Source organism: Gymnoscopelus microlampas (assembly GCF_963454915.1).
Source record: "Gymnoscopelus microlampas genome assembly, chromosome: 16".
Classification (NCBI taxonomy): Eukaryota; Metazoa; Chordata; class Actinopteri; order Myctophiformes; family Myctophidae; genus Gymnoscopelus; species Gymnoscopelus microlampas.
In genome coordinates, this window is record NC_139953.1 from 45908605 (window position 1) to 45933490 (window position 24886).

Sequence of the window (24886 nt, forward strand, 5' to 3'; positions counted from 1 at the left end):
AATGCACTATGATCCTTGCAAAAGAGTCTCTGTCCAGAAATGACGTAGTCATTGTAATACTTGAACTAACAAGTCAGTATAAAATACTTAATCTAAATACTTAATTACTGCATCAAAAGTAGTCAACAAACTATAGAAAGTCAAACATTGGCCAAATTGTCAAATAGAAAGAGGCAACATTTGTGAAAAGAGCCGATCTGAAAGCTCCCAACAGCTCACATTGCAAGGACTTGTGAGCCTGTAGATCAATTTTCTTCACAATATTTATTTAACCGATTCAAACTAAATGTAATGCCTCCTACGACTTGGAGGGTCACGGCCTAAAAAGGTTGAGAACCAATGATATAATTCATTGCATCATGATTATTAAGCATTTCTCACTGAAGAGACTAACGTCAATTCTAATTCATTGAAGGGTGTTGATTGGTTGTTGTAGCTGGGCTCAGGGTGTTGATTGGTTGACGTAGCTGGGCTCAGGGTGTTGATTGGTTGTCGTGGGCTCAGGGTGTTGATTGGTTGTCGTAGCTGGGCTCAGGGTGTTGATTGGTTGTTGTAGCTGGGCTCAGGGTGTTGATTGGTTGTTGTAGCTGGGCTCAGGGTGTTGATTGGTTGTCGTAGCTGGGCTCAGGGTGTTGATTGGTTGTTGTAGCTGGGCTCAGGGTGTTGATTGGTTGTTGTAGCTGGGCTCAGGGTGTTGATTGGTTGTCGTAGCTGGGCTCAGGGTGTTCATTGGTTGTTGTAGCTGGGCTCAGGGTGTTGATTGGTTGTTGTAGCTGGGCTCATGGTGTTGATTGGTTGTTGTAGCTGGGCTCATGCAGCAGGCCTTACTGCAGCGTCACCTCCACAGGGAAATGGTTACTGACAGCCAGTGCCTGTGGGAATTGAATTTCATGTATATATCACCTTCAGAGGATGTACCAATACAATTTTCACCTACAAGCAGGTGTTAATTATGTCTTCAAACAGAAGTACAGCGTACTGTAAAAACACAAGTTACACCCAAAGAGTATTATTGGCATTTGATTGGACTGTATTTGTGCGCGAACTGAATCAAATTTTGTTGGGTCTGAACAGAAATATGTATATATACTTTTTCATCATTTTTCACCTAATTTTGCATTTGAGTTTGTTAAATTGTATTGCTAAAGGTTTGATTTGTTCTGTTCTGTTGAATTGAAAACCCTAACTCTATGAATAGTACTAACCTCTATAGGGGTTTAACTCTGAGTCGTTGGCAGTCACACTGCTGATCGATATTCATCAGGTATGATAATGTGCATGAGCATTATGAAGACATGTTATCAGATTTGTCCAGTTCCAGTTACCTGAAGCTGGGTGAGGTTCAGTGCAGTCATGAAGTTATAGACTTGAGCGCTGAGAACATGTTGGTACATGGGGTCGGTTGCCACAATCCTAGAAGTACAGAGAAATTACATATGTGGCCTCTGTGGTTTTTCTTTTCAATTATATACTGTGTGTGTGTGTGTGTGTGTGTGTGTGTGTGTGTGTGTGCGTGTGCGTGCGTGCGTGCCTGCCTACCGGTCATAAGCACACTTGCGGCCCCTCACAGTAGTATCGTCCGCGTCAGTGATCAGCCAATGGAAATACTTGTTGGTGTAGAGGTCGATGTTTGGCCAGTCTTTCGCGGTGACATAGGTGCAGGCTGCGTTGAAGTCGCCCAGTATCAGCATGTTCTGTCATGAGAGAGAGAGAGAGAGAGAGAGAGAGAGAATATAAGATTGATTGATTGTATTCATATTGATCCAGGCGGGTACATGACTTCTCTACATTGATATGAGAGAGAGAGAGAGAGAGAGAGAGAGAGAGAGAGAGAGAGAGAGAGAGAGAGAGAGAGAGAGAGAGAGAGAGAGAGAGAGAGAGAGAGAGAGAGAGAGAGAGAGAGAGAGAGAGAGAGAGAGAGAGAGAGAGTAATTACTTGTATTTTCCATTTCTTGACGACATCGGCCTCCACAACAACCAGAGCATTAATCTCCTTTGGTGCCTTCGGTGGAGAGGTGTGCTGGGGGATCAAAACAAATTTCCCCACACCTCCCACGACTAGGAGACGGACGGACGGGGGGGGGGTGGTGAATCGGTGATCATATTGATTGCAGCATCCATGCACGCACACGCACACACACGCACACACACACACACACACACACACACACACACACACACACACACACACACACACACACACACACACACACACACACACACACACACACACACACACACACACACCTCAGGCATATTAGGCTACTTACTATCCTTGAATTCAACAACAAAAGGTGGTCTACTGAAAGTGACATATCTTGGATCTGGATCTGGATACTGGTACCTTTCACCTACAGCCACTCTGTTGGTTCTGACGACATGGAAAAGAGGCACAAATGAACCCTTTCATTAAAACTAAACAAAAAACTCTGATTCATTGTAATTAACAGGTTGGAAGTGATTAAGTGTGTCTGTCGTGTGGTTTTTATATTGAACCAATTGGAACACAGGTTATATTTCCTGAAAAGTAACAGTTTTGGACTTTCCACCTGACGTTTCCACCTCACAGAAACAATAAAAGTCAATTACAGTTGTTTGAGTCCCTATGAAAACATTGTGTAGATTCATTCATAAGTGTGTACTTGAAGAGTTGTGCATGTGTTGTACTGTACCTGTAGACGTAGAGGTATTGTTCCGTGTAGTTGCCGGAACCCAGTTGATCACTGACTTCGTGGTCGTACTGCTTAACTCCTCTGGAGATTAATAAACACAGTTAGAACTTGAAAACTATTGTAAATCACTGGAATATAGAGATGGTTTTACCCCGGGTTAAGGAGATTCATCAGTGCAGGAATTACAGTCAGTGATTTACTGTCTCTGAGCTCCTGGATCACAATGATGTCATAGAGACGGACAATCTGCAAAACAAAATTAAAAGGAAACATTGAAAAGAAAATGTTCAGTTCAGCTCATTTTAAAGTGTTTGTAAAATGCTACAGTAAAGTGAAAATATTAAAATGCAAATAATATTTCTCCTTCAACAACAAATCAGTAAATTATACTAATATGTACACCATCGCTGTAGGCTTAAGAGTTAGGGTTAATTAAAGGAAAGCAACAAGATGGCCTCTGCTTTGTCACAATTGAATTGCATAATAGTTGAAAAAAGACTTCCCAATGCAAGTATACTTATAAGTTAGAGTGTAAGATCTTGTCAACATGTACTTTTGAAACTTAAATGGTAAATAGTGCATTTATATAGCACTTTTATCCAAAGCGCTTTACATAGATTGTGCATTACATTCACCCATTCACACACACATGCATACACCGATGGCAGAGGAAACCATGCAAGGCACCAACCTGCTCATCGGGAGCAAATTGGGGGTTCAGCATCTTGCTCAAGGACACTTCCACACTAACTCTGGGGGAGCCAGTCGAACTGGAAACCTCACGGCCTCCATCTGGCCGCTCTACCGACATAACAACATGTTATTGTCAGGAATCCTCTCTAGAGCTGCCCTTGAGTTCACTCCTCCTAGCTAATTGTCTACTCCTCACAGGTTGCTACTCACCTGCTGTGTGTTTCTGTGATTAGTTTGAGGGTATATATTTCAGTGTGCTTCAACATTTTCATTTGTCAGTTTCACCCTTTACCGGTTTTGCTCCTGGACTAAGAAGTTGACCGTCTGTTTTTGGATTTAGTCTTTGGCCTTGCCCTTGCCTGTCTTGTTTGCTGTTTTTTGATGACATACCTCTGGTATTGTTTTTTGTTCTGTTTAATGGGAATTAAGTAAAGACTGAGTTAACTTCATTCTGCCTCTTGCCTGCTGTTTTCTGCATTTGAGTCCTCCTGAATATTCTGACAGTTATTGTAAATTAACATTCTAAGAACCCAGGCTATTTGTATCAGGTCAATTATTTTGCCACATGTAGTTGTTGCCCAGAGAAATGGTGTGAAACCTGAAGTGTACCTTGGCGATGTGACCCATGATGGTGGCGTCTTTGGCCTTCGTAGGTCCAAATGTCTCGATGTTCCAGGCTGCCACCCTGAGCAGAGCACAGGCCAGCTGCAACCCACCCAGCACCAGGACCAGACAACACACTAGACGCATCCTGGGGTTGAGGAGGTATAAGGTCAGGTAAGAGCTCATCTCTCAAGAGAGACGGCACCACTGCCCTAAACATGTTGTGCTGTTATTAGTAGGAACAAACACAAGTGGACTAAGAAAGGGGAAGAGCCAAACCGAGTTCCTGTTTCTACTCAAAAAAGGAGGTGGCGCCCCCAGAGGCAAAAACAAAATTATCGAATGGGTTCCCTTCCCAGATTGCGTAAGAGCAGATACAAAGTAAATCCCGAGTGCTCATTTAACTCTGAGAGTGTGCAAATGTAACCAAATGGCTTGATTTTTTTACACTCAGAGTTACAGGTGTGTAATAAATGAACACTGAGGATTTTACCGCAAAAGGTAACATGTCACATAACACTTTAGTAGCTCTCTTATCTCTCTACTTTTAATGTCATGTCACCAACATGGTGATGATGTGTCCTTTCATAAACATGGACCAAACATTCTGTGATAGGCTTCTGTTTTAATATCATGCTTATTATCACTCACTTTAACCCATTAAAACCGGGAAAGTATCTGTATCATTTTCGATTTTAGCGTTAGATATTAAACATAGCATATCTACAAGCTCTACAAGCTTTGTGCTGCACTGCGAGCTTGTACAGCTGCTATAACATTTTTGTCAAAACTTTAAAGTGTAAAAATGTTGAATAATTTTTATTTTTTAACGCAAATCTTCTCTTCTACTGGTCCCTGAAACAAAACATTTTTAGATGGAGGTTCGTGGACAAATATATATCAATTTGGGGGTCCTTAAATGTCACAAACATTTTTGAGAACTACTGATATAGAAGGCATTTGTAGAACCAGCCTCATAGTCTTAATGGGTTATCTTAACATGACTTACTCCTCACCTACTTTTTATTTTTACTTTTTGGGGTGTGGGAGGCAACAGCAGTATACCGATGTATATGTTGTTTAGCGGAGTCCCTCAATAAGTATCTTCTTATCTATACACTTAAGCATCTATACTTACTAGTACTGATATACAAGATATTTAGAATGTTGTTATCTTTAAATATTAGCATCATATGCAGGTGAAAAAAGCATGAGCAGGTACATTATTTCTTTAGGTGTTGTTTCAAAGAATAGTTCATGCGGCATGAAAAGGTAAAAATAAAAGTATCAATCAACAGTGTGTATACAGTATACATGTATACAGTTGTATACATTTATTACAAGTCCAATATAATAGTTAAACAGTCCCACTGAAAGATCTAAAGTAAGTAAGAAAATATTAAAAGTTCCAGTAATGCATTAAAATAAAAGTAATCTCTAAATACTCTCCCTTGCTTCTCTTATCCTTTTACCTGTTGTCTTTTGGAGCGGATGATGTTAAGTTGATCACACTTCTCCTCGCCTGAATACAACTTGAAAGTAGGAGCTGTTTTAAGGACAGATTTAAGTTCTGCCCATTATGACTTCCTTTGTACCTCCCTCTAACTCCTCGACCAATCCTGACACCGTTCCCTCACTTATGTGAAGTTCTATTTTAAACATTAAAATGTCTATAACATGTAAAGATTACAACTAAAACCCATGAGGGCCCAAAGGTCAGGGGGGTCCGCTAGAAAACTGGGCCAATTGAGACCTACTGTTCCACAGCATGACCCTGAATTACAGAAGCTGAACCAAAAAGAGCCCACATAATAGAGATATATTTTATGAACAGGTAAAATATAAGCAACTACTTTTGTCCCAGAGCAATAGCGAAACCTCGAAGGCTCATTCTAGATGGTCAGAATGGCCCTGTTGGATTTTCGGCGGTTACAGGGTTCCAACAGTCTAAAGAACTGCTTTTGCTCACAAAATGGCAAAACATTTACTTTTGCTTTCTGGTTGCCCACCACCTCTAGACCTGTATACTCTAGTCTAGAACAGGGTTGTGCAACCTTTTTAGGCCTGAGATAAATCACCACCACTTTTACTTGTATGTCAATATATACTGCTAATTAAAATAATGCTAACATAATTCGTCAATAGTTTAATATGAAAAATAAAGGCAGGACAAATTATGAAAAAGTGTCATGCACATTAAACTATACTGCAAACATGATTTATCGGACTCCATCCAGTTCCATGGTTGAAATTTCAGTTCCTATAGTCAAAGGATTTGTGGTTTGTCCGAATTTCTTCACCAACATTGTGCAGTTGTTGTTGACGAGACAAATAAAATACAGATGACAGCACTTTATCCAGTTTCATGCATGCTAAACATGTATCCAGTTCCTGCTTTATTTCTTGTTTGTATTGTCACATGATTTGTGGTTTGTCATGAGATGTCTTTCCAAGTTCCCTTTATTATAAACTCCCACAACAAAGTCTCCCCATTTTACACTGATCAATATGCTCATTCATAATCACTGATCTTTTAACTTGCAGCATTTGTATTTGCACTTGCAATTGGCATGGGCCCTGCTTGTGGTTTTCTGTTCCAGCTAACTCAGTTCCCCTTTCTGAGGCTTGAGCTATTCCCATTTTTAGGGAACTGTTCCCCTTTCCAGGGAACTGTACTGCTAAACACTGTTATTCATAGGTTGTAAGTATTAAATAAATCAGTAAGCACGCAATAAGCATCTTCCTCTATGTCTGTATAACCTCTGATCCGTGTCATTACTGGCATTGATGTCATTTTTCTTGCTCACATCACATCAATGTGAACGCAAATAAAGATGTTAAATGTGTGTGTGTGTGTGTGTGTGTGTGTGTGTGTGTGTGTGTGTGGTTGTGTGGTTGTGTGTGTGTGTGTGTGTGTGTGTGTGTGTGTGTGTGTGTGTGTGTGTGTGTGTGTGTGTGTGTGTGTGTGTGTGTGTGTGTGTGTGTGTGTGTGTGTGTGTGTGTGTGTGTGTGTGTGTGCGTGTGCGTGCGTGCGTGCGTGCGTGCGTGCGTGCGTGCGTGTGTGAGTAAGTTTAGGTACAGGTATTCTTATCTTTACAATGGGTTTACACAATGGTATAGTCAAGTGGACATGTGAGTTGGACCCAGAATTCAAACCTCACAATTAAAAAGTATTGACACAAAGTAATGACTACAAGAAACAATACCATTTTGTTACCACCTTTATTGAATACAATGGGTCATATTTTATGACTTTTTGAATACAATAGGTCATATTTTATGACTTTGTATGGTGACTTGAGTTGGCGAACTTATTCAGCAGCTTCTTTCCCCTGTAACAATAGGAACATAATTTTAGATATTCAACATGAATCTTTAGTTAAATCTTAGTTAAAGATAATGAACGTTCAGTTCATATTGCACATGTATTACCTTGGAGTCACGACTTTTAGCTCTCATCTTGTTGACCTGGCCTTCAGCGATGTCAGCACGCTCTTCAGCCTCCTCCAGCTCATGCTGAACCTTTCTGCACTTGGACAAGTGAGTGTTGGCTGCTTCCTCCTACAATATGATAGAGATGGTTCACAGCCTCAGTATTTGAAAAGAGCATCTTACAAGTGTAGTCCAAAACAAGACAATTTCAGGAATGTGTGGTTGTGAATAATACAGTGGCCCATGCAGCATGTTTATGAGTGCCTTGGGACCACATGAAGGAGCCTTGACAGGTTATCATCAGTACCGCGGGAAGTAGGGGTGCGGGGGGTGCGGCGAACCGAACTGAATAAACCGAATTTAGGTGACCAAAACCCCCCAAAACCCGACCAAAACCCGACCAAAACCGCGAAACGCGCATGCATACCGAACCCGCAACCAAAAAGGTCTTCCTGCGGCTATGGTTATCATTGGAACGGCACAATCAAGTCTGTGTCCTTGTTCTTGTTCAACACCCAGAGCCAGAACATATCCAGCTTATAGCTAACAAAATCTATTGCTTTCTGTAGTCGATTCAGCAAATGTACTTTTACCAATATGCCTAAAACTGCCTACGTCTGCAGCATATGTGCATTGTGGAGCAGCTGTGGGTGCTTTACCTTTCGGCACCCATGTTACAGTAACAGGTCAGAGCTTCCACAACACCATGTATGTGTGCAGTGCAGTGCAGTTCCGTGGTGCACATGCCATACTGCAGAAGCATGGCAAGCTAACGATTCCGTGTGCCTCCTGGGAAGCAAGATGGGCACTGAAAAATGCTCTGCCGTTGGTAATATTGGCATTATTTTTACACAACTGATTCCCATTAATCCTTATAGTTACACTATGACAACAACACTATGCTCCATGGCAACCACTACTAGAAATGCATCACTACGTATGCATACGGACCTTGGTGATTGACTTGAGATTTCAGCTGTTGGTGAACTCTGACCTTTTGTATAAAGTGAGTTGAATTGATGTGATATGAATGCTCTGAGGAAGGCTCATAGCCGAAATGCGTAAGCGTTCATTTTATTGTGCCAATAAAAAAAGTGGAAATGTGAGTAATTTGTCCTCCATTTAATTGAAATTTTTGGATGTGCTACCCTTTTGGATTTTTTTTTATTCCTTATTTTGATATGCATCACTACGTATATTTGTTACTTACCGCTTCCTCAGCCTGCCTCTTGTAGCCCTTCACCTTCATCTGCAGCTTGTCTACCAGATCCTGAAGCCTGCCAAGATTCTTCTTGTCCTCTTCAGTCTGAAGGGAGAGTGAATTTATAACGTCAGCTGTATGTTCATGCAATCTATCCATTTTGTCAATGACATGATGGTCATTAAAGTGAACATGATATACAGTACCTGGTATGTCAGCTCCTTCACTCTCCTCTCGTACTTGCGGACACCTTTAATAGCATCTGCTCCGCCTCTCTGTGCACCTTCGACCTCTCCCTCCAGTTCGCGCACCTTCACAATTGAATTACACATTATCACATGATTTCTTCTCATTTCATTGACTATGACCCGCGTTGAAGTGAACTACATCTTACCCTGCCCTCCAGTTTCTGGAGCTGCTTCTTGCCTCCCTTCATAGCCAGGTTCTCCGCCTCATCCAGACGGTGCTGCAGGTCCTTGACCGTGATCTCCAGGTTCTTCTTCATCCTCTCCAGGTGAGAACTAGTGTCCTGTTCCTTCTTCAGCTCCTCGGCCATCATAGAAGCCTGGGAAGTCATTTTTGTATTAAGATCAAATATACGTTTCCCGCAAGGAAAAGACATGTTGGTATACATGCCGCTGCCACACACACTTGCCAAGAAAATCACAATATACAAACATGGTACAGTAGTGACCACACTATAAGCGTGCTTAAATTCACATGTTGACTGTGAGACAATAGCTCATTAAAATGATAAATAAACAGATAATAGTGTCATAAGACCAAAACGAATCAAACCAGGTAGTAGGTAATATTATCACAATATCTTAGTACCACTGTTGTTGCTACTCATATTTTTGACATGAATATTGAAATGAGCGATTTTTTTCCCCCAATGATCTTCATGGCTGTTTGAATGAGACATGCAAGTTTAGGATTTAGTGTGAGCCCTCTAAAATACATCCTCTGTTGTAGCCTATAGAGCAAAGGTTTTCAACATGCGCATGTCATGAGCGTGCTGTATTGTATTATATATATTAAGCATGCCATAAGGATGTCTCATTGTCCTGGCATATTGTATTGTATATGTGTTTATATTAAGCATGCCATAAGGATATTTAATTGTCCTGGTATATTAGACAAGGGGCGGACATTCTAACTTACATCAGTGATGGCTTTCTTGGCCTTCTCCTCAGCATTCCTTGCTTCTGAAACACTGTCATCCACTTCACCTTGGACCTGGATCAGGTCACTCTCAAGTTTCTTCTTGGAGCCCAAAAGGCTTGTGTTCTAAAATAAAGATTCAGTTTAGCGATGTAAGTTATGCATGACTTGTATGTTAAATATTTGATGTTGAGAGTTTTCCATTGACTTACCTGAGAGTGCAACAGGCCACCACGTTCACTAGAATCCACCAGTTCCTGTTCAGCCACTTTGCGGCCTCTCTCTGTCTGTTCCAGAGCCACTCTCAGCTCCTCAATCTCCGCGACCATGAGGCCGTTCCTACGCTCCACCATGGCAGCTTGCTCCTTAAAATCTTCTTGGGCTCTGAGAGCATCATCAAGGTGCAGTTGGGCATCCTAAAATAAATCACATTTGATTTGGTCATGTTAAGAGAAACATCAGAATGTGACCACTCATTGTTCAGCTCCACTGTTTGGATATGTGTCTAACTAACTACTATGTTTACCTTAAGCATTCCCTGGACATTCCTCAGCTGCTTCTGGGCTTCAGCAGCCTGGCGGTTGGAGTGACTCAGCTGAACCTCCATCTCGTTCAGGTCTCCCTCCATCTTCTTTTTGATTCTCAGGGCATCGTTCCTGCTCCTGACCTCAGAGTCCAGATTGTTCTGCATGGAGTCAATCACCCTCTGGCTGTTCCTCTTGATCCCCTCCATCTCTTCATCCTTCTCTGCCAGCTTCCTGTCCACCTCACCCTTGATCTGGTTGAGCTCCAGCTGGACACGAAGAATCTTGGACTCCTCATGCTCCAGAGTACCCTACAATGTAATACAGGATCAAAAGGTTGTAGGACCTTGTAATGTCACATTGATCATAAACTGCTGCGCTGTTTGAATATAAAACCTATTGAAATAAATCCAAGATATAGACAATTGCATTCTTCATCTAGAACCTAAAGGTTTTACCTCGGCTTCCTCCAGAGCTGTCTGGATCTCTGACTTCTCTGTCTCTGTCTGTTTCTTGGACTTCTCCAGCTCATGGATGCTCTTTCCAGTCTCACCGATCTGTTCAGTCAGGTCTGAGATCTCCTCTGCAGTTGATTGAAAATAGGCAATGAGGAACCTTTCAATCAGCAATTGCATTTGAATTAAGTTGGCGTAGCCTAATCCACTTATTGATCTTGAACATTTAATGCATTTCTTACTGTTATTAAAAATAAATGTGTAGAGAAAAACTCACGTTGCAGGTTCTTGTTCTCACGCTTCATGGTCTCCAGGTGGTCCAGAGACTCCTCGTAGGAATTCTTCATCTTAAACATCTCAGTGCTGAGAGAACGAGCCTCTTTCTGAGCTCCTTCCAGCTCTGCCTGTCCCTCTTCATATTTCTGCTTCCAGTCTGCCAAGACCTGCACACCGTTTGTAATGAAATGTGTCATTTACCTCCACTTTAAGGACTGCACACCGTTTGTAATGACATGTGTCATTTACCCCACTTTAAGGACTGGAGGATTATTTAGTTTTAAAATGATGAATGTCAAAGCACCTTATCAAAGTTCCTTTGTTTCTTGTCAAGGTTGGCAGCCAGACCGTTGGCCCTCTCCACATCAATCATGAGGTCTTCCACTTCACCCTGGAGTCTCTGTTTGGTTTTCTCCAGAGAGGCACACTTGGAATTCACAGCCTCAATTTGCTCCTCAGCTTCCTGAAGACGCTGGGCGAGCTTCTTCCTGTTGGTCGGTTTTGAATGGAATCAAATTATATTGTGGACAGTATTTTGGTTCCCCCCTGGGGTCCTTGGGGGGAACCAACGTTGCTATTTTTGACAAATATTGAAAAATCTTGAAAGTGTTTGAAAAATGTTGAATAATCTTCTCTGCTGGGGGGTCCCTGGCACAAAACATTGACAGATGGGGGGTCTCGTGGCCAAATATCAAATGTGTGGGTCCTTGGCACAGAAAGGTTTTAGAACCACTGGTGTAAAACATTGACCACTTACTTAGCTTCCTCCAGCTCCTCAGTGCGTTGGACAGCGTCAGTCTCATACTTGCTCCTCCACTGACACACCTCAGCGTTGGCCTTGGACATTCCACGCTGCAGCTCAGCCTTGGCCTCCTGCTCCTCCTCAAACTGCTCCCTCAGAAGGTCACAGTCATGGCGAGCTGACTGCACACCATGAGCAAGGGCATTCTTTGCCTGTCAAAGGAAAATGATGCCAAAATCATGTCAGCTGGTTATAATTACAAAAAAAGACAAAATAGTTTTGTAAAAAATGAAAAAGAAAAGAAATGGCTGTTCCTTACAATTTTAAGGCATTTAGCAGGTCACTCTTAATCCAGAGTGACTTAATTACATCAAATGGATAGAAATGGTAATCTAGGATCATAGGTAAACCAAGAACCTAGCATCAGTATAATATAAAAAATATGAATAATCTGTAAATTGAAACTATACAAACTATTACAATAGGTTGCCAGGTCAACAAATGAACCTGGCATCTGTCTACATAACATACTATCTAAACATTTTAACCTTTGCATAAGCCTGCAAGGCCATCAAGGCTATAGGGCAAGTGCTACGTTCTAAGGTGGAGTCTGAAGAGGCAGATTAGGGTGGAAGATTGGGAGTGAGACTGCAGTTCTAACTGCTTACCTTAACCTCTTCTTCAACATGTCTCTTCAACTCCTCAATCTGCTGGGTGAAGGCCTGCTTGCCTCTGGTGAGCTGAGAGACGAGACCTTCTTTCTCCTCAAGTTGACGAGCAAACTCACCTGGTTAGAAATTTGAATTTGAACTTAAATAAATCTTTGTTGAATACATATTCCTTAAAATCCTGGGATAATTGCTGATAAAAGCATTAAGTACGACAAACCATGTAGGCAAAGCAGACTTTACAGTGAACATTTACCGTTTTCTGTCAACAGTCTTGCTCTCTGAGCTGAAACATCATTTATCTGGCGAACATTCTCATCACTCTTGGCCTTGATTTCACCAAGTTGGTCTTCAAGGGTGCGGCACATCTTCTCAAGATTTCCCTGTTAATTAACATTGGGACATATTCAATTCAACTGAAGTAACCTGCCTGTTTGATCATTGTTTGTGAATTGTCATGTCGGTTCATTGTTTGTTACATGTATATAGACCCAAGAACCAAGTCTTTTGTATTACCTTTGCCTTAGCGACAGCTTCCATGTTGCTGGACAGGTCGTCGATCTCCATCTTGTATTCGCTCTTCTCCTTCTCCAGTTTCTGCTTGACTCTCTGGAGGTTGTCGATCTGTTCACCCAGTTCAGCCACGCTGTCGGCCTGTTTCTTACGGAGGCCAGAGGCGGTGGCCTCATGCTGCAGGGTGGACTCTTCAAGGTCACGACGCAGCTTCTGGAACTCAGCCTCACGCTTCTTGTTCATCTCGATCTGAGAGGCGGTGGCTCCACCAGCCTCCTCCAACCTCTCACTGATCTCTTCAAGTTCCCTGGAGAGGTCAGCTCTCTGCTTCTCAACCTTGGCGCGAGCAGCGCGCTCTGCCTCGATCTCTTCCTCCAGCTCTTCAATACGAGCCTTTCAAATGAATGATTTTAGATTAATATATTAAAATCCTAATACACATACTTATTATTAATGATTTTACAGAAAGGAAAAAAGAAATACCTGGAGTTCTTTGATCTTCTTCTGCAGCTGGGCCCCCAAAGATTGTTCATCCTCAATCTTACTCAGAAGTTGGGCTGTTTCAAAGTCCTTCCTGTGGAATACAGTACATCATAATTTAGTGACATTCTGCAGGTATAGTTTTTCTCCATGGCATTTAATATTGTTTATTCATTATTCATTATTATTATTATTATTATTACACAAATTATGAATTAATTATTCATATTGTGTTCCACGTTACTTCTTTATCTTCTCATCAGACTGCTGCTTGTCATTCTCCAGGTCCATGATGGATTCCTGGGTCAGTTTCAGATCACCCTCAAGCTTTCTCTTGGCTCTCTCCAGGTCCATGCGAAGCTTTTTCTCTTGCTCCAGAGAACCCTCCAACTGCACATAATAATATTATTGGTCTTATTATTCATTAACAACAATAAACATACAGTGTATGTCCACTTCTATAAACTCACATCGTCGACTTGCTGTTCCAGCTTGGTCTTGGCCTTGGTCAGAGTGTTGACTTTGTCTTCCTCTGCCTGCAGGTCATCCAGGGTCTGCTGATGTGCCTCTTGGAGGGCTTTCTTCTCCTTGGTGAGCTTAGCAAGTCCTTCATCCTGAGAGGCCATCTCCTCAGTCAGGTTCTTCACCTAAATGAACCCAACATAGACAGTGTTAGCAAGTCCTTCATCCTGAGAGGCCATCTCCTCAGTCAGGTTCTTCACCTAATGAAGCAGAACATAACTTGTTTTCATGGAATAGATCATTATTACACTCGGTCTCTGTCGGGGTGGAAACCTCATCACGTCCAAAACAGTTACTTTTCAGGATTCACAACCAAATATAGCAAAAGTAGCAGATCGACAATCTTGTAGATCTGCTACTTTTGATGCTTTTGTGTGACGCTGTAGTATGATCAAGTAAGTTAAAATATGGAGATCACAAACCTTGTTTTCAGTGGCGTGTTTCTCCTTCTCCACTTTGGCCAAGGTGAGCTCCAGGTCATCAATGTCCTTCTTGAGCTCAGAGCATTCGTCTTCTAGCTTCCTCTTCTTGGCGGTCAGTTCCGCGTTGATCTCCTCCTCGTCCTCCAGTCGCTCAGTCGTCTCTTTGACCTTTGCCTCCAGCTGGATCTTACTTTTAATAAGACCCTCACATCTCTCCTCAGCATCATTCAATGCTTCATCTCCCTGGTTGTCAATGAAAAGGACAAGTGAGGGAACTTAGATATATGAGACCACCAGACATTCTCTGCCATGGTCTACATCTACATTCTACAGCAGATAAAAGACAGGATGATAAACAATATGAAACATTATCAACACTTCCTGTACAAGTGTAGCTACTTACTGATGCCTGTGACTGTGCAAGGTTATTCTTCTCCTGCACCAGAGCCACCATCTTCTCTTCCAGTGTCTTTTTTATGGCCAGGGCCGCGGCCAGGTCGACCTTCATCTTTTCGTAGTTCTCCTTCATGTTCATCAGCTCCTTCTCAGTCTCAGCGCTCTGCAGAAGAGGCTTGATCTTGAAGTACAGCGCCATCCATGGCCAGTTTTTCACATTGCAGAATGAGCGCACGTTGAACTGGATGGAGTAAATGGCCTCTCTGTGGGAAAAAAAAGTAAAAGTACTCATTTAGCAGAATGTCCCATTTCACGAGTTTTGAAATGTATAAAAAAATCTATTGAAAATAGTGCAAAGTGACGCGTTGCTTGTAGATCGGCAATAGTTGCCTCTTAGATGTAGTGGAGAAGAAGAAAAAGTATTGAACATTGGAAATGCTCCAGTAAAGTAGCAAAATACCTCAAACATTGTACTTAAGTACAGTACTTGAATACATGTACTTAGTTACTTTCACCACTGATTGTGGAACCCTGCCGAGCGGTGGGTTTCCATGACATACGACCGCAGGCTGTTATTATACCGTTGCTATAATGGTGTCATTATAGTTGTTAGTATTGTTGTCGTTATTATTGCTGTTGGTATCATTGTCGTTGTCCTCTACTCCCCCCGACAAGGTAAAGGCCACATGGCCGCCCACCCTAGAGCCTGGTTCTGCTCCAGGTTTCTTCCCCCGTTTAAGGGGAGTTTTTTCCTTGCCACTGTCACCAAAAGGCAAGCTTATATTATAGTGATTTGACACAACAATTGTAGTTTATACTTTTTTATAATAATGTATTAGTATTATTACAAATGACACTAACTATTGAATAAATTAGCTTTTCAAATTACCTCCTAGCCATCATCTTGACAAACTCCCGCCTCATGATGTAAGCTCGTGCGAGAGCCTGAGTCATGGTGACCAGAGCAAACAGCTTCTCATCTCGCATCTCCTCAAGGACACCCAGCAGACCAGCTTTGAAGAACACCTAGAATAAAATGTTACAATGTAACTAAACAACTGTAAAAGTCAACTTTTAGTCCTCTGTCGATAACGTTAAACGAGATTTGCAGTGTGTTTACCTTGGTGTGTCCAAACTTGTACTCATCTACAGGTACGTCAATGGACCCAAGCAGCTTCTCTGAAGCTTTCTTGTTGTCCATGAACGCGCCGTCGGGACATGCGCTGGCATTCAGTACTTTGTACCTGTTTTGTAAAAGTTCATGGTCATTTTGCACTGACGTTCAGTACTTTGTACCTGTTTTGTAAAAGTTCATGGTCATTTTGCACTGACGTTCAGTACTTTGTACCTGTTTTGTAAAAGTGGGTAATTTTGCGTTAATAGGTTTGGAACTAAAAGCTGCTGGGAAAAAAAGGAATGAATACCTCTGCTTGAAGTCAGCATAGGGAATTCTGCTGGGGAAGCCCTTTCTACAAATCCTGATGCCCTCCAGCACACCGTTACACCTCAGCTGATGGATGACCAGGAAGTTCTCCATCAGGCCTGTAAAGATGTTGCTCCATATTATTAGGAATAGAATAGTAACACACTGGCCAAAGTTACATTAAATGACCACCCTGCACAATCATGGTTAACATTTTTATTTTCTGTGTTTACCTGGAGTCTTGGACTCGTTGGGAATGAGGCAACGCACAAAGTGAGGGTGAGTGCTCCTCAAGTTGGTCATCAGCAACCCCAAGTTCGCCTATTGAGACATACAAGAGCCAATTAGGCTTATTATTAGTAAGTCTAAAACATACATTAACCACTTAAAGGAATAGTTCACCCAAAAACCAATTAATAAGTAAATGAGTCATTCCACGAATTTGGTACACTTTGCAGTCCTCTCTGACCTTTTTAAGTGTATTGTATCCATCGGGTCACCAAAATCAAATTTTAAAAGCTTTTTAGAATCAATTGACATGTTCCCTTTACTATTGTGTAAAAATATTATATATTTTATCTTTATATCTGAAATTATCTGCCTTTTCTACAGTAGACACCGCCTAAATTTGCCCATTTTTCATGTCCCCAATGGCCGATAGAGAGATTGGCCTTCAGATATGACTACTAAAAGTGTAGAATAATCCATAACTTATATTATTCACATAAAACCAGCAATGTACTCTATTGCTAGTCATGTTTCGTTTTTTAATAAATAGTTGATTTATCATTAAAATCACGTTATATAGCTCTGTCCCACAGTCACACTCAACCCCGTTACACAAGTCATTCTCCTCTCTGTAAAAAGTATAAACTGACCCTTTAGTGGCATCAACAACATGTGATGGCATTCTACAAGTCTTCTGAGCAAGATGCTGCAGAAAGAGGAACATTTCGAACTTCTTATACAGCTATTTAGGGTCATTTATACTTTCAAAGCGTGGTCGTAAAGCATAACAACTCAACCCCGTTACATGAAATAAAGATAGAAAACTATTATTATTTTAAATTGTCTTTGTCATTTCAGCAATATATGTGATTGACTAATGTCATGCATGCCATGTGGTCTCCTCTTAATCATCACAGGTAGAGTTATGGCCATTTTGAGTAAAAAATCTCAACCCCGTTCCACTCAACCCCGTTATGAATTTCAACCCTGTTACATATATCATTCCATATAAAAATATTAATTTAATGCCTGAGATGGGAAAATATGTTTTTCTGCATGTTAAATATGTCCTTAATGGTGTGGGCTATTCAAAAAAGTAATTCGTTTCCATCGATTTTTCAAAAAAAAAAAAGTGCAAATCGTACCGAATTTGTGGAATGACTCAAATATTCTTACCCTGAAAGCACTAGACACAGTCTGCATGGAACCACCCTTCTTCTTGCCTCCCTTCTTTGTCGTATCTGTTTATATTCGTTAGAATCATCAAATCAGTTTATTTATATAGCACATTTTCAACGACCAAGGTCAAACCAAAGTGCTGAACAAGAACAAATTAAAAAGCAGGCAAACAGAGCAAAATAAAACTAATTGAAGCAAAAGAAAATAATTAACCGTTCCATTGTGTTAGGGTAATCAGGTGGGGGAAAGAACACATTATATTATATTATATTCATAAACATACCTTCAGGCTCAGGTGGGGGATACAACACACCCAGCAGTTTAACTGTAGACTTCGTATACAGCTGCACCACAGAGTCGTTCAACGGGTCTTTGTTCTTCTCCAGCCAGCCTGTGATGCTGTAGTCCACAGTTCCAGCGTAGTGGACCAGGGAGAAGTGGGACTCACCCTTGCCTTTGCCAGGCTTGGGCTTCTCAAAGGCTTTGTTCTTCCCAAGATGCGTGCCATGCAACTTGTCATTGAAAGTTTTGTCTGAAGCCTTCGGGAACATGCACTCCTCTTCAAGGATGGAGAAGATGCCCAAGGGCTTTATAAAGGAGACAAAAGAGACACATTACAAAAACAAAAACTTAGTGCCAATGACAAAAACAATATTAACATGTCATGTCCATTAAAGCACAAAATAATTGTATACCTTCTCAATGAGCTCAATGCAGACAGCCAAGTCCATGATAATATATAATAGTATAATAATAAGTGTATACCTTCTCAATGAGCTCAATGCAGACAGCCAAGTCCATGATAATATATAATAGTATAATAATAATTGTATACCTTCTCAATGAGCTCAATGCAGACAGCCAAGTCCATGATAATATATAATAGTATAATAATAAGTGTATACCTTCTCAATGAGCTCAATGCAGACAGCCAAGTCCATGCCGAAGTCAATGAGATCCCAGGGGATTCCCTCTTTCTTGTATTCCTCTTGTTCAAGAACAAACATGGTGTGGTTGAAAAACTGTTGCAGTTTCTCATTGGTGAAATTGATGCACAGCTGCTCCAGGGTGTTGAACTGTGAGTGGAAATATCATTAGCCCAATCTCTTGTAATTGTGTAATTTTGACAAAAATCTCCCACTTCTCCCACATAAAAAAAAGTCCACGCTTACATCAAAGATTTCAAAACCAGCGATGTCCAGCACACCAATGTAGTAGTTTCTCTGCTGCTTGGTGTCCAGCATCTCGTTGATCCTAATGACCATCCACAAGAACAGCTTCTCATAGATGGACTTGGCCAAGGCACCGACTGAGTTCATTACCTAAGGAAATAGGAACATCGTTAGTAGGGGTGTGAATTACGTAATTTACAATTTGCAATTTCGGTATTTAGCAGACGCTCTTAACACATTGACTGCCATGGACGTATGAATGCTGCTTTGACTTCCAGAGAAGGATAGAGCCAGAAGGGAGAAGAGTCTGTCCCGGGTGTTTTAAGGAAGGTTCTGACAGGGGGAGGGGTTGGTTGGATACATAATATGTAGTGGGTATTTCTTTTTTTTTTTACAGGTACAACAATGCCGTTAAAATAATATGTCAGAGGTGCATAGAACTGCACATGTTTCTGCAGAGTGATATTTTTTGCATGCTCGTCATATATTAAATAAATAAAGAGTAATGAATATGAATAATGTTGGAGGATCATTTTATTTCCAGAAGCTGATTTAAGACAGTCTGGACACAACTCAAAAACATATGAGAGTTGTAATGGTATGTTGTGCTGAGAATATAAGGTGTGTATGAAATCAGAACATGGAATAATGTAACTTACTCACCTGTGGCACAGTCTGTCCCTTAGTGACATACTCGTTTCCGACTTTCACTCTGGGGTAGCAGTATGCCTTAAGCATCTCTGCTGAGTTCAGACCCAACAGGTAGCAAATCTTGTCAGCCTCTGAAATGTTCATACAATTTGTAATTTTCAATTAAGGCATTTAGCAGACGCTCTTAATCCAGAGAGTGACTTATAGTAAGCAAGGCAAACACGAGGTCATACGTCAAATGCATAGAGATAGTAATCTAGGATCATAGGTAAACCAAATAAACTGTATAATATCAAAAAATAAACTAGAAAAAGTGCTGTTTAACAAAAGTCAGCCTCCTGGTGGCGCTGTAAAAGGCAGATGTGAAAAATGCAGGTAAAACGTTTTTCCTTGGCCTCTAGGGATTGTGCGTGCAAAGTTTCACGCAGATCGGTGCAGTTATAGGTAGAAGACGCGAATCGGCCTGTTACAGCGCCACCATGAGGCTGATTTGGAATTGTTCAAGTGGAATTTCTTCGTAGTGGGAATGTATATATATGTATATATATATATATATATATATATATATATATATATATATATATATATATATATATATATATATATATAAATAAAGATGCAGCTCACCCTCCGTGCCATCAGGCTCAGCCTGCTCCTCACGCTGCTTCTGTTTGAACTTCAAGACTCCATGATGCATCACTGCACCAGTGAACTTGTAGATGTACTGTTTCTGCTCAGCGTCGAAGCCCAGGATGTCAATAGCATCCTGATGTCAATAAGCAGAGATGTATTCAAAATATTGAGATTAACCATTAGATTAACAAACATACTTTAAAACTGTGTACAACTCAACAGTAAACAAACCAACATACAGTATACAGTATTAAGTGTAGTCAGGGTATCTGCACATTTCTAAAGTGACAATTGAAGGACTTTCAAGACCTTTTAATACCTATAAAATAAATAAACAAAAATAAAATAAATAAGACTATTAATATGCAAAAGCAATCAACAAACTATACTATACAAATTGTCAAACATTGGCCAAATTGTCAAATATTACCTAAGAAAGAGGCAAACAATTTGAAAACATGTAGATCGGCTATTTTCACAATATTTATCTGTGGAACCGAGTCAAACTAAATGTAATTCCTCAACTGCTACAATTCCAAGTGCTTGTCAGGGTGGGGGGGAGGTCCCCAGTTCAAAAATGTCAGGGTGGGGGGGAGGTCCCCAGTTCAAAAATGATTATTTTCGGGGGGCACGGCCTGAAAACTTTGAGAAGCACTGCTTTAGAAAAGACATTTTGCAGAGTAACTGACTGCAGCAGCACAGTGAGTATTAGAACGATTCAAATAATGTTCACTGACATCAGTAGCGTCCAGCTCCTCTTTGTCATTAATGCTGGCCACAGTGATCTGACCCATGCTGATCAACGGGAAGTCGTAGGGGTTGTTGGTGATCAAGCACATCTCTGAAAAGGGATTAAAAAAGGGTGACATTGTGTTTCTATTCATTCATTTATGTTCTCACTGCATCATCAGTAATTCCACTTACGAATAATCTCAGGTTTGTGGTCGGTCATCATCTGGAAAAAGATGTGGTAACCCCTTTCTGCAGGAAGCTGGTAGGTCACTCTGGACTTCTCCAGCAGATCTATATGGGTTGTACATAACTCATTATAATAATAATAATATAATAATGATGATAATAATAAGTATTATAATGATTATCATTATTATTATAATCAATATGGGTTGTTCATAGCTCAAAATGTAATCCTCAAATTAACGCGTATAATTTATAATCTGTGAACTTCATACTTACATGTCTCAATATCAGCACTGGACAGTTTACCCGTTGTGTTGAAATGGATTCTGATGAATTTACCCTGTTTGATATGGCACAATTTGTTGCATTCCTCTACATTGTGGAATTATTGCAGGTATTCTCATAAAATGTCATTATTTACACTTACAAAGCGGGATGAGTTGTCATTCCTCACAGTCTTGGCATTACCATAGGCCTCCAGCAAGGGATTGGCTGCAATAATCTGATCCTCTAGTGACCCCTAGAATGTTTTAGACATCCCCAATTAAAAAATTGGTCATAATTCTTTCAAATGAAATTGCTATTTTGCACATAAATGCTTTATGTTCAAAAACATTTCTTTGTTGAAGTTAAAAACCTGTACATATATACCTTGATTTTACCACTATCGGCCGCAGATTTTTCTCCACCAGAACTAGCTGTTGCAAAGTACTGGATGACACGCTTGGTGTTCACAGTCTTTCCAGCACCGGATTCTCCACTGGTTATAAATGCATACATTCAGAGAAATGCAGTTAGTGAATGTGTGTACAATGTTCCATTTGTAATGCCTAGTAGATGGGAAACTTACGTGATCAGGACGGACTGGTTCTCTTTATCTGTAAAATGTAAAGCAAACTTTTAGTCATGGATGCAGGACAAAACCATTATGGTTATATATTTTTGACATTGTCTTGACTAGTACGTACCCATCAGCATGAACTGATAGGCGTTGTCAGAGACAGAGAAGATGTGGGGTGGAGCCTCAATACGCTTCTTGCCTCTGTAGGCATTTACAACCTCCTGGTCGTACACTGGGAGCCACTTGTAGGGGTTCACAGTAGCACAAAACAAGCCAGAGTAGGTCTGAAGGGGAGAAGAGAGAGAGAACATTAACACCATACAACATAGCACTGAGCATGCCACATATCTGGGACAACGGATCACTAGAGCTGGGATTACAGTCACGAGTTGCAAGTGGCATCAACAAATGAGCAAGTTAACTTCAGAGAAAAAAACAAGAGTTTGTTTGCAATCTTTTTTCTATGGTTTTCACTTGATGATAAATACTCTGTATTTTCTTTCTTTGCTATCGACGGGTGCAATACTGTACAGTTCTCAGTATGTAGAAAACCTTACATAGATCATCCATGCTGCATAACGCTCTTTGAGGTTATACAGGACAGTGGCTTCAGTGAGGTGGGTCATCATGGCCATGTCCTCAATTTTGTCATACTTGGGAGGGTTCATAGGGGTGACATCATCCTCAGGTACAGTTCTTTCCTAAAAAAGAAAAAAAAAGCACAACTCCAGAATGTATTGTGATTACAGTTGTACTGTTCTGCTATTTGATTTTAGATACACCTCTACTTACCATCTTATCCAAGAGCGTTTCCACGGTGAGTTTGTTACCGTCCTTCTTTATAATTTTACACTTGAGGTACAGCTCAGCCTTATCGGCCACATATGCTGCTGTTTTGGCATCAAAGGGCGCACTTTGAGACTCCATTCTCTCCTTCTCTGGCTTACGGAGATAAATGGCGGCCTTGCCATACTGCTCCATCTCTGCGTCCGTACTCATGGTGGCGGCTTTCTGTAGACAGACAAATAGATGGTGTTCTATTGGTGGCTTTGCTGACTTGAGATCTGAGCAGATAACTGTAGGACTATGAAGGACCAGTGGCGTGCACAGACATTTTGAGGGGCAGGTGCTCAAGTAAATTATACTTTTTTTTGTTTACTTGGTCTGCTCTTTTTTCCCTCTACACCTATACCTCTTTGCCAAAAATAGGCGTTGTGAGCTTGTAGATCTGCTATTTTTTGGCTAAGGTTCTCCTCAGAAAAGGGATGATAGGTTTCGACTGGTTATGGTAGAAAGAAAAATCATATCACATAAAGATTTGGCGGACCCCCTGTAGTAACTCTGAAGACCCCCTAGGGGTCCCGGACCCCCTGTTGAAGACCCCTGCTGTAAAAAAAACGTTTTTTTCTTCTTTTTTTCAAAAGGGCACTTCTGGTCAAGAGGGCAAAGGGCAGGTGCTCTAGCACCACCTAGAGTCTATCTGTGCACGTCCCTGATTGTAGGGTTAATAGAAAAATGATGGACACTCACTTTTCCCCTCTACCAGTAGCAGTGTAACCTTGTGTGCAACTCCTAAGTGTGGGAAAAAAACACATCATTTTGAGGACATTAACATGAGTTGAATGATTTAATATACTACTATTTATAATCATGAATTAAATCAGATGACATGAATCCTAATCCTAATCCACACACCACTTCGTAAGAGAGAATTTCTTTTTGTATTTCTCATTAGTTCCACATCCGAAAAGATTGATCCATTTCAATATTATTCTGTTTATTGGTTTGGCTTGTTTGTTTGTTTTTACCTTATTCTTAATTTCACCAAGTATTCTCTTTTTCATTACAGCAAAGTTTCTTTTATCTGTACTGAAGCAATGCTAGATGTTTTTTCTTTTACACTTTAATTCCATTGTATGAATTAAGGTTACATTCAGAGTTGGGTTGACTAGCCAAACTGTACTCCAGTAAGAATATTGTTACTTTAAAAAGATAACTCTAGTAGTAAAAGTACTCTTCCAAATAATTACTTGATTAAGAGTAAGAAAGTATCTGGTAAAAATAAATACAATGTCAATTATTGTTTAAATAATAATAACATTGTTGAAATATCTAAATAGAAAAAAGCAAATTCCAATAAGGCCTAAACCATATCACAATCAATACACAGTCAATCATTTAAATCTGTACACTACAACAAATTATTCTGTCAACTCATTCTTATGTGTGTGTGTAACCTCGGATCAACAGCGGTGTGTAGCTATGTGGCACTATGTACGGAGTCACGATAAAAATGAATATCTAACATGTCTAATACATTTATAAGACTATGAATAGCCAACATCCCCATAACATTTATATGACTATGAATAGCTAACATCTCTAAAACATTGATACGACTAAGTATGAATAGCTAACATGTCTAATAAATTAATAGGACCATGAAGGACGGATGAAGTCTCACTCACCTACAAATGGAACTCTGAACTGCTGCAATGGGTCCATCTCAGTCTGCTTTATATGAGGTGTTTAGTGCATGCTGTGCAGAAAGTAAAAGTAGGTGTTGCCTTTAAAAGGTCATTACATTCCGGTTAACATTGCAAGAGACTATCCATTTAGCCACTAAAACTAAACATTTGAAATCTATTAATAAAATTGTAAAATTATACTTGCAACATCCACATGATACTTGGTGTTCCATCTTGGCAAGGTGTTTTATGTCCATGAGGCTATGGTATAAAAATACTCTTTAATTGGCAGGGTGGTGGGGTGCTAGGTTTATTCATTTGGTCAGTACAGTACGGTCAGTGTCTTGTCAGATACATTATTTGGAACATGGTAATATTCAGGGAGGAAAGTAGATAAGTAAATTCACTCAAATGCTGTACTTGAGTATAATTTTGAGGAAGGTGTCATTTTACTTGAGTATGTCCATTGTATGCTACTTCAAACTTCAGGCAGATACTTAACTTCACTTAATTTGACAGCTTTAGTTTTTATGTTTTTGTAGTCAGGGTTACAGTTCAAATGTCTATGACGGTTCTCAAACTTTTTTAGTTTGACGCTGTTCCACAGATA

At 40.5% G+C, this 24886-nt stretch overlaps 2 protein-coding genes across 2 annotated transcripts; both read right to left on the minus strand.

The window, feature by feature from the left end:
* Positions 1–135: 135 nt before the first annotated feature.
* LOC311063705 (deoxyribonuclease-1-like) lies at positions 136–5480 on the minus strand. Its single transcript, XM_084083252.1, has 9 exons — positions 5441–5480; positions 3975–4116; positions 2824–2918; positions 2673–2753; positions 2271–2371; positions 1937–2058; positions 1540–1694; positions 1326–1413; positions 136–872 (listed from the first exon to the last, which is right to left on the minus strand). The coding sequence occupies exons 2-9, from the start codon at positions 4113–4115 to the stop codon at positions 825–827; spliced, it is 831 nt and encodes a 276-aa protein (XP_083939378.1). The 5' UTR covers position 4116; positions 5441–5480; the 3' UTR covers positions 136–824.
* A 1695-nt stretch (positions 5481–7175) lies between these two features.
* Positions 7176–24293, minus strand: LOC311063679 (myosin heavy chain, fast skeletal muscle-like). Its single transcript, XM_084083213.1, has 41 exons — positions 24277–24293; positions 23339–23380; positions 22601–22819; positions 22366–22509; positions 21936–22092; positions 21818–21845; positions 21619–21727; positions 21395–21487; positions 21244–21307; positions 20974–21072; positions 20787–20890; positions 20044–20182; positions 19429–19547; positions 18766–18915; positions 18499–18669; positions 17877–18180; positions 17591–17655; positions 16420–16507; positions 16188–16305; positions 15884–16007; positions 15653–15789; positions 14771–15026; positions 14368–14610; positions 13894–14070; positions 13668–13813; positions 13427–13517; positions 12947–13336; positions 12687–12813; positions 12431–12549; positions 11778–11974; positions 11325–11508; positions 11022–11187; positions 10748–10872; positions 10292–10600; positions 9978–10181; positions 9766–9891; positions 8996–9166; positions 8808–8912; positions 8611–8706; positions 7401–7529; positions 7176–7300 (listed from the first exon to the last, which is right to left on the minus strand). The coding sequence occupies exons 3-41, from the start codon at positions 22805–22807 to the stop codon at positions 7280–7282; spliced, it is 5802 nt and encodes a 1933-aa protein (XP_083939339.1). The 5' UTR covers positions 22808–22819; positions 23339–23380; positions 24277–24293; the 3' UTR covers positions 7176–7279.
* Between the last annotated feature and the right edge of the window lie 593 nt (positions 24294–24886).

Excerpts from the sequence above, each read along its gene's own strand:
- LOC311063679 (XM_084083213.1), bottom strand. The coding sequence starts at position 22,807 with ATGAGTACGGACGCAGAGATGGAGCAGTATGGCAAGGCCGCCATTTAT. Across the intron at positions 21,728-21,817 it reads AACCAGTCCGTCCTGATCAC|TGGAGAATCCGGTGCTGGAA; the intron begins GTAAGTTTCCCA and ends ATTTATAACCAG. Across the intron at positions 12,814-12,946 it reads AAGCTGTCGCTAAGGCAAAG|GGAAATCTTGAGAAGATGTG; the intron begins GTAATACAAAAG and ends GTTAATTAACAG.
- LOC311063705 (XM_084083252.1), bottom strand. The coding sequence starts at position 4,115 with ATGCGTCTAGTGTGTTGTCTGGTCCTGGTGCTGGGTGGGTTGCAGCTG. Across the intron at positions 2,919-3,974 it reads TCATGGGTCACATCGCCAAG|ATTGTCCGTCTCTATGACAT; the intron begins GTACACTTCAGG and ends TTTGTTTTGCAG. Across the intron at positions 1,414-1,539 it reads CGCAAGTGTGCTTATGACCG|GATTGTGGCAACCGACCCCA; the intron begins GTAGGCAGGCAC and ends CTGTACTTCTAG.